This window comes from Oncorhynchus gorbuscha, linkage group LG09 (assembly GCF_021184085.1).
Source record: "Oncorhynchus gorbuscha isolate QuinsamMale2020 ecotype Even-year linkage group LG09, OgorEven_v1.0, whole genome shotgun sequence".
Taxonomy (NCBI): domain Eukaryota; kingdom Metazoa; phylum Chordata; class Actinopteri; order Salmoniformes; family Salmonidae; genus Oncorhynchus; species Oncorhynchus gorbuscha.
The window spans coordinates 34,745,967-34,754,930 of NC_060181.1; the positions used below are offsets into that span (position 1 = coordinate 34,745,967).

The window sequence follows — 8,964 nt, forward strand, 5'->3', positions numbered from 1 at the left end:
TGAAAACCAAACACTGCATTCTACAGTAAGAACCTCATACCAACAGTCAAGCATGGTGGTGGTATGGTGGTGGTGTGATTGTTTAGGGATGCTTTGCTGCCTTAGGACCGAGACGACTAGCCTTAATAGAAGGAACCATGAATTCTGCTCTGTATCATTCTGCTGGAGAATGTCAGGCCATCTGTCTGTGAGCTGAAACTGAAGCGCAGCTGGGTCATGCAAGGAAGGCCATTCTCCAAAACACACAATCAAATCTAAATGAAAATGGCTAAAAAGCAACACATTTGAATATTGGAATGGCCGAGTACAAGTTCAGACCTTTTCCCAATTGAAATATTGTGCCAGTTCTTGAAATGAGCAGTTCATTCTTGAAAACCTTCAAATGTCACTGAGCTGCAGCAGCAAAATTCCTCTAAAGCTACGTGAGAGACTGATCAACAACTACAGGAAGCGTTTTGTTGGAGTCATTCCAGATGAAGGAGGGGCACAACCAGTTATTGAGTGTAAGGGGTCAATTACATTTTTACACAGGGGCGTTGGGTGTTGCATAACTTTGTTTATGAAATAAATGAATTAAGTATGTAATTGTTGTGTTATTTTTTCCATCGGGTTCCCTTGATCTAATATTAGGTTTTGGTTGAAGATCTGATAACATTCAATATCAAAAATATGCATGGCACTGTACAGACAATCCTGGACAGTGAAAGCTTTGGGATGGCGCTATCCCTTGCATTCACCTGTCTAATCACGTTAGGATCATTGTGTATTATTACTATTCAGAGGGAGGTAAGAAAGGTATGCCGCTCTAAAGCACTCAAACCTAATATTCGAACTGGGCTGCCTGTGTAAGCGCAAACATAGTGGCAGGTAATAGATTATTTACTCCAGATGTCACCGTTGATTTTGTGAGAACGTATATTCTGATGGAGAGTAACGTTGTTCCAATTGGTAGAAAGGTGCAGCCAATTGCAAATACTTCCTATATATACCTAGGAGAGACATCAGCTGTCATACCGTTTCAGCATTCGGCGAGGCATTGTATGAAACCATGACTTGGCAAAGGAGCGCACTGCTTTTTTCCCGGTTTGGCTTTGCTTTGCATTGCTTGCAGCGGGATGGGAGCGCGTTTCCGAAGAGGCAACCTTTGCCCACCACGACCTTGACACAGAGGAGAATTATACCAAAGACAAGGCTGTAGTGCAACTTGGAGACCCCGACAATGTTGATCTGAACGCCGACCGTGGATTCCAGGTGCAATTCGAGGAGGTATCAGATGCAAAACAGTGGGTATCCGTTACCGAAGCTGCCCCAGTCAGTTTAGCGGTTCTGTGCGGTGAGGATGAGTTTAAAGTAACACTGCCAGCTGGTCCAATGAGTGAAGTCAAGATTTTGGGTAAGTTATTTATACGTTTGAAGATCATCAAATGCAATTTGGCTACTTTGCTCACTTTTTAAATTTCCCTACAGGACCCAACAGTATGCTCTCTGTTCTTGACGCCCCGGAATCCTGTGGATACTCCTTAAATCGAGGACAATATCAGAACGCCTTAACTGTCCGCTTTTCAGGCTGCCTCATTAGTCGTCAGGTAGGGTTTTTGCCTTTCCAGTTTTAAATGATACATTTAATGGTGTAAATGTGTCATTGGAATGATTGTCCATTTCTTGCCACACTGATTCTGCAGGCTGGGCGGTACACCTTGATGGTGTTGTATGTCAATGAAGCTGGCATAATGGATGTTTCTACAGTGTCCTGTGCGGCTAGCCCCAAATCCTCGTTGTCCTCGACCGTCCACCTGCCCCTCTCTAATGGTCTTCGCAATGCCCATGGTGGGCCTCCTTCAAAGTGTCCTAATCCCACCCCTCGCAATCCCAGCGCTCAAAATCACACCAAATATCCTGGTGAGTCTCATGAAACGTTTATTCTATTTCTTTGGATAAGCATAAATATTTGCTGTTATTGTGGTCTGAGGCAGTCGGTAAAGGAGCATTTTGTGACATTTTTAACAATGCTCCTAAGAACATTCTAACTTGTTCTTGATATGCTTTTTGGTCATTTTGACCAGATCAGAGGTGCTATTGAAACTAGTATCTACTCCAGTGCTCAGATGGACTTCTATCCACTGGTCATTGAGTTTACAGCTATTAGTGAACAAACATAAATGCACTGACTTTACTGAGTTACAGTTCATATGGAAATCAGTCAATTGAAATTAATTTAATTTAGGTCCTAGTCTATGGCTTACACGTGACTAGGCAGGGGCACAGCAAATGGAGGGTATAGGCCCACTGGCTGGGCCTGGCTCTCAAGTGAATCTGAGGAAGGTTTTCCCCACCAGGGCTTTATTTCAAATACTCAGTTTCATCAGCTGTCTGGGTGGCTGGTCTCATACAGTCCCACAGGTAAAGAAGCTGGATGTGGAGGTCCTGGGCTGGCATGGTTAAACCTGGTCTGCGGTTGTGATGCTGGTTTGCACACTCCCCAATTCTTTAAAATGGAGGTGTCTTATGGTAGAGTAATGAACATTTCTGCAGTCAGCATGCCAATTGCATGCTCCCTGAACTTGAGACATCTGTGGCATTGTGTTGTGACAGAGCTGCAAATTTTATTGTACCCAGTACAAGGTGCACCTGTGTATTGATCATGCTATTTAATGAATCAAATGTATTTATATAGCCCTTTGTACATCATCTGAAAGTGCTGTACAGAAACTCAGCCTAAAACCCCAAGCAGCAAGCAATGCAGGTGTAGCAGCACAGTGGTTAGGAAAAACTCCCTAGAAAGGCCAAAACCTAGAGGAACCAGGCTATGTGTGGTGGCTAGTCCTCTTCTGGCTGTGCCGGGTGGAGATTATAACAGAACATGGCCAAGATGTTCATAAATGACCAGCATGGTCAAATAATAATCACAGGCAGAACAGTTGCAACTGGAGCAGCAGCACGGCAAGGTGGACTGGGGACAGCAAGGAGTCATGTCAGGACTACCTGAGGCATGGTCCTAGGACTCAGGTCCTGAGAAAGAGAGCATACTTACATTCACACAGGACACCGGATAGGACAGGAGAAGTACTCCAGATATAGCAAACTGACCCTAGCCCCCGACACACACTACTGCAGCATAAATACTGGAGGCTGAGACACGAGGGGTCAGGAGACACTGGTCCCATCCGATGACACCCCCGGACAGGGCCAAACTGGAAGGATATAACCCTACCCACTTTGCCAAAGCACAGTCCCCACACCACGAGGGATATCTTCAACCACCAACTTACCATCCTGAGACAAGGCCCAGTATAGGCCACAAAGATCTCTGCCACGGCACAACCCAATAAGCTTCTTGCTGTGCCTCAGGTGGATGAAATATCTTGGCAAAGGATAAATAATGACTAACAGGGATGTAAACACAATTGTGCACAGAAGTAGCTTTCTTCACAAATGGAACAATTGTGTGTGTGCTTTCAGCTCATGAAACACGGGACTGACACTACATGTAACTTTTTTTCTGAAGTATAATTAATTGGCTACTGATCCTCACTTCCAATGTTTTTTTGTATTTCAGGCTGCAGTATTCCCCAGAACCAGCACTTGGCTTGTGGTTTCACTGGAATCTCGTCTTCCAAGTGTTTGGTGATGGGTTGCTGTGTGGATTCGGCAACTTCCGCCTGCTTCTACCCAATGGATGGTAAATACTCTTTCACGGGGCAAGATGATGTTTGGCTTTGAATAGTGAGGACTGATGTGTACCGCTCTCCCTCCCCAGAGTGCACTGCAGACCATCAGTTTATCTTTGCCGTTCACCATAACCTCACTACTTTCCCTGTGACTCCCACCAAACCTGTGGTTGCTGGGAAGTCTAGCTGTGGCCCAGTCATTGTCACTGATAAGTTTGTGGTCTTCAAGTTCTCAGTCACTGAATGTGGAACTCGCTCATATGTAAGTGGACAAGAATATTACGGCTTCTGGAATCCTCCTGGTGCGGTTCTTGTTGATCCACACAATTACTTTGTTTTGATCTTAATTAGGAAATTGGCAATACCGTGATCTACACAGCAGAGGTACAGACGGCCGTTCGAACCCTTAACCTGAAGTATGGCATAATATCCAGAGACAACCCCCGCAGGTAATTCAGATGTCACATTTTGTTTGTTGCAAAATGTAACATTGCTTATTGGACAGGTTCTTCAGTTTGGTGTTTAATGAACATCTCAATGTCTACACCTTGTAGATTTCTCTCTTTGCTATATGCCTCTGTCCTAGTGTTCCTATATATTGAGCTGATTCACCAGTTAAGTAGCTCTAAGTGTATAACTTCAAACATTGCTGTTGCAAATGCCACGAATACTTGGCACTTTCAGAATGTAATTTTAATCTCACTAATTGAGGAATCATTAAATGCACCTGCTGAGATTGACTAGTACCCCCCCCTATGTTCGTCTCCAGAGTCATGGTTGAGTGCCGCTACCCTAAAACGCTGGGTACCGTGCCGTCAGTGGCGAGTGTGGGCTACATGGTGAAAAGCCCCAGTGTAACATTCCCTTCAAAGGTGACATCCAAGGGACTGTTTGGTGTCGAACTCAGGATTGCTGAAGGTATCTGGCTGACATGTAAACACGCAATGGCCGGAACATAATGGTTACTGTCCCATTGTTGCGGATACTTTACATTGCTGACAAGCCCAATGCTTAAATTGCTCTTTTACCTCCCCCACCAGACAAAACCTATACCAAGTACCTCAAACGGCACCATCAGCCCCTGCGTCTCTTCCTGGGTAAACTTGTGTATCTAGAAGTTCGTCTGACTTCTCCAAATCCAGAGGCGACACTTTTGGTCAACTACTGTCTGGCTTATCCCCGCTCTGCCAAGAATGTTCTGGTGCTCATTCACGAAGGGTAAGCACTGCAATGACTTGGTGTGACTGATTTGCCTAACGTACTGTAGATGACATATTGGTGGGCCACCTTGTTCTTGAACAGCCATTGGCTTTTATTAGAGGCTGAGATGGATGGACTCCAATGTTCTCTTAATTTTGGCAATGAGTCCCTTTATGTACTTACCCAGAGTCAGGTCAATTTGTGGCTCTGTTTGTCTGTATGCAGTTGAAGGAATTTTCTAACCAGCTTTGGCACAATGAAGACTAGGTATCTGCTAGCTTTGGCTAATGACACTACCAATCACTTCCTTCATATTGGCCATAGGGGCAGACAAATGGTATTTAAGTTCATCTCTATCAAAAGTAGATAAAGGGTCTCATTGCCAAAATCCTAAAGGATCCCTTTTTGTTTTAACTTTGCCCTTTCCGTAGCCAAAACATGACAGCCATTTTGTGACTCAACTCCTTATACCAAGGATATTCAACTCTTACCCTATGAGTTCCAGAGCCTTCTAGTTTGAGGGCCTTGCGCTGCCAAGAGGAAGTTGTCTTTGAGTTCTCTATCAATTTCTCACTTCTAGGTGTGCCAACCCTCAGGACCCCAATGTCTCCATCCTTAAATTCAGCAACCTGCCCCAGAACCGCCACCAGCGTCGCTTCATGGTCCAAGCATTCCAGTTCATGGATCAACAGACCAACAAGTATCTGGATGAGGAGGTGAGGAAGCAGAATATGGACTGGGATTCACACCTTGATTGTTGAATGAGGCTTTCAAAAAGCTCGTTCTATTGTGTGCAACTTTTATATTTTTGAGCTGCACAAAGTCAAACATGTTTAGTTGGTATTGAATCTCACTTCATTCCTCCTCAACAGATCTACTTCATGTGCTCTACTGAAGTGTGTATGCCCACAGAAAAAACTTGTGAAGAGCGCTGTTTTGATGGAATTAGGAGGTGAGGAAGACTGGGGACTTGCATCTTGATTCCCTGGATTGGTTTATTGTCACATGGTGACTGATGTACCAGAAAAGTGAACTGTAGTTGGCCTTCATTTCTTTACATTTTGTCACATTAATTGTTTAGTTAGTATTTAATCTCACTTAATTTCTCCCCACCAGATCTACTACATGTGCTCTAAATAAAATAACTGAGAAGAGTGCTGCTTTAAATAAAAGGTGAGTCTTTCATATCTTTTTGTTCCCAGATTTGAAAGTAACTTGCTTAAATAGGAGCACTTCTATCTTTCACACCTATTTTGTTTTTCCAGGTCTGACAATCTACAGGGTGACAAATCTGATGCTTGAACATGCTAAAGAAATGTGGTAATTTGACTAATGCATATTAAATATTTTTTTTAAATCTTGCCTATTTAACTGAGTTGTATTTATTGTAATGAGACTTAGGTCTGCTTTTTAACCTATTTTGTGAAATTGTATACTAACAGTTTCTGGTATACTGGTTTGCTCTGCAGCGTACCTGACTTGGGCCACGTAACTAATTACTGTAGCCTCTACACCTTTGTAATTGTCAGCTTTGGTAAAATTGTGCGTATGGCAGGTGTCTTCACAACATCAATTTTTGTGGTGACTTGGCTGTTTGGTGACAGACTCATGTGTGCATTTTGATGCAGCCTAGAGGGATTTGTCTGTTTTCAAGGACATTATACCAAGGCACTGTCAACAATGCTAATCATTCCCGGTCTGGGTTTTCTGTGCTAAGTGACTCTCTAGATACGGTTTCCTAAAAGCGGCTTAAGACTAAATTCACATTAACCATAGGATACTAATACATTTAGCCTTAAGATGTTTTGGGGAAACAAGGACCTGTGCAAGGCAGTGCCTCCCGTCAGCTCATGTTCATTTAACTTCAGTAGCTTTTGACAGCCCTTCCTGGATTGGTGTAGTCATTATACAAAGACCTTAGCAAACAGTTGTTTAGCAACACACCATTTACTCAATGTATAACATTAGCAAATAACCATCTATTGGACATTCAGGGGTGTATTCACTTGGAGGGGCTAAACTTACTGTCGAATTGACAATTGTGGTTCTAACTTTCAGGTTGAGTAAACATTAGTTTTGGGATGCTATTGTCTCAAGGAAGACACCCCTCCCCATTTACCCCTGGTGACATTGCGTCACACCTGCACACAAACAATACTTCATATGGACCAAGAAGCTCACGATGAGTCTCAAACCAGACCCTACTAAATTGCTGTTGTCATGTGTTGCTGACAATTCCGAAGTTGACTTTCAGTTGCGCGGTGATCACTAAACGATGAACTTGGGAATACACTGACTTCAGTGATGCAATTTAACTTGTTTATAGCTTGGAAAACATCTCAAATTGGGAGAATTTGTGTGAAGTCTCAGACACGCATGTGTTGTCATTATGCACACCTTTCAATTATTTTGTATGAATATTGTCAAACTCTAAACATATTGGGATGAGTGTTGGGATAGTGCTTTGCTTGAGCCTGCAGCCTTGCTTGTTAATTGTGTCTAATTAGCCCCCTACATAAGTAATAACTTACACTCCCTCAGCATTGGGACATTTGTGCATATGGCAGAGGTGCTTGTGAACCTGCAAATGGGGTGATTTAGGTTACCTCGGTCACAAACCCTGCCCGTTTCTTCAAGCAACTTGATTTAACCACACTGCTAGCCTTAAATGAAGACTAAAGCACATTTTTATGAAATAGCCCATTTTGCCTGTGGAAATTGATTTTGTGTTTCAGCTTCGCATTTCCAAATCGTATCGACAGCTAAAGATGCCAGGGTGGCGTTTTTGAATTTTAATCAGTTTACAATCTAGTCTTTCTCTCTCGTAACTATAACCCCTTAACTACCAACATATTTTAAATGTATACTACCATTCAGAAGTTTGGTCACTTAATTGTCCACGTTTTTTTAAAGCAACGCACTTGTCCGTTGAAATACAATGTAGACGTTGTAAATGACTGTTGCTGGAAACTGCTTTTTTAAATTTATAGAATATCTAGAGGCACGTTAGCGTTTTTTATGCTAAACTTGGATCAGCTGCTTGATCATTAAACCCTTTCAGTTGTGCTAACAATTGCAAACTGTTCTGATTTTAAAGATGCACTATAATTGCCTTTAGACTAGTTGAGCGTCAGCATTTGTGGGTTTGATTGAGCCTGTAATGTCGACCTTTCTTCTGAAACTCGTCAGTCTTCGTGTTCTGAGAAATGAAGGCTACTGCCTTAAAACAAGAGACTGTGTTTGTATGGGGCTTCAAACTCAATGTTTTAAATTTGCAAACTATGTGACATGTATTAATGCCAAAAACCGAAGCCTCGCATATCCTCAACTGGCAGCTTCATTAAATAGTACCTGCAAAACACCGGTCTGAACGTCGGTGGAGAGGTGACTGCGGGATGCTGGCCTTTTAGTCAGAGATGGCTCTCTTTGCAAGCCATATCTAACTGGCCAATAAAGATTAAGATGGGCAAAAGAACACACACCGCACAAAATAACTCTGCCTTGAAGGCCAGCACCCCGGAGTCGCCTCACTGTTGGCGTTCAGACTTTTGCAGGTAATATTGAATGAAGCTGCCAGTTGACTTGAGGTGTCTCTCTCAAACTAGACACACTAATGTACTTGTTGACCGGGGCCTCCCACTCTTTCTATTCTGGTTAGACAGTTTGCTGTTCTATGAAGGGAGTAGTACACAGCGTTGTAGGAGCTCTTCAGTTTCTTGGCAATTTCTCAGAACAAGAATAGACTGACGAGTTTCAGAAAAGCTCTTTGTCTCTGGACATTTTGAGGCTGTAATCGAACCCACAAATGCTGATGCTCCAGATCCTCAATCCTCAAAGAAGGCCAGTTTTATTGTTAAAAGAAGCATGTTTGTTTAATGCATGTCTACTAGGGTTGTTAGCCCACCTGTCTATTTGGCTGGGTTTTTTCTCCCTCTTCTCTCCCAAAAGCAACACTGGCCTAATAAGAGATGGTTACCTGTAAAGTAGTGAGTGACCATTTTAGAAAATCATCGGACAGTCTTTGGTTGCATGCTATTTTATGGCAATCATATTGCTGCAAAGCCTATAACTGATGCTTCGTGGTCTTACGCTGCCA

General features: G+C 42.9%; 1 protein-coding gene across 1 annotated transcript; it reads left to right on the forward strand.

Moving 5' to 3' along the window:
• Positions 1 to 1,047: 1,047 nt before the first annotated feature.
• Positions 1,048 to 6,230, forward strand: LOC124042787 (zona pellucida sperm-binding protein 4-like). The gene is made up of 12 exons (XM_046360901.1): positions 1,048 to 1,393; positions 1,468 to 1,586; positions 1,683 to 1,899; positions 3,557 to 3,679; positions 3,758 to 3,930; positions 4,020 to 4,117; positions 4,438 to 4,586; positions 4,709 to 4,886; positions 5,449 to 5,584; positions 5,741 to 5,820; positions 5,985 to 6,041; positions 6,134 to 6,230. Exons 1-12 carry the CDS (start codon positions 1,372 to 1,374, stop codon positions 6,168 to 6,170), a joined length of 1,389 nt encoding a protein of 462 aa, XP_046216857.1. The 5' UTR covers positions 1,048 to 1,371; the 3' UTR covers positions 6,171 to 6,230.
• Positions 6,231 to 8,964: the final 2,734 nt, after the last annotated feature.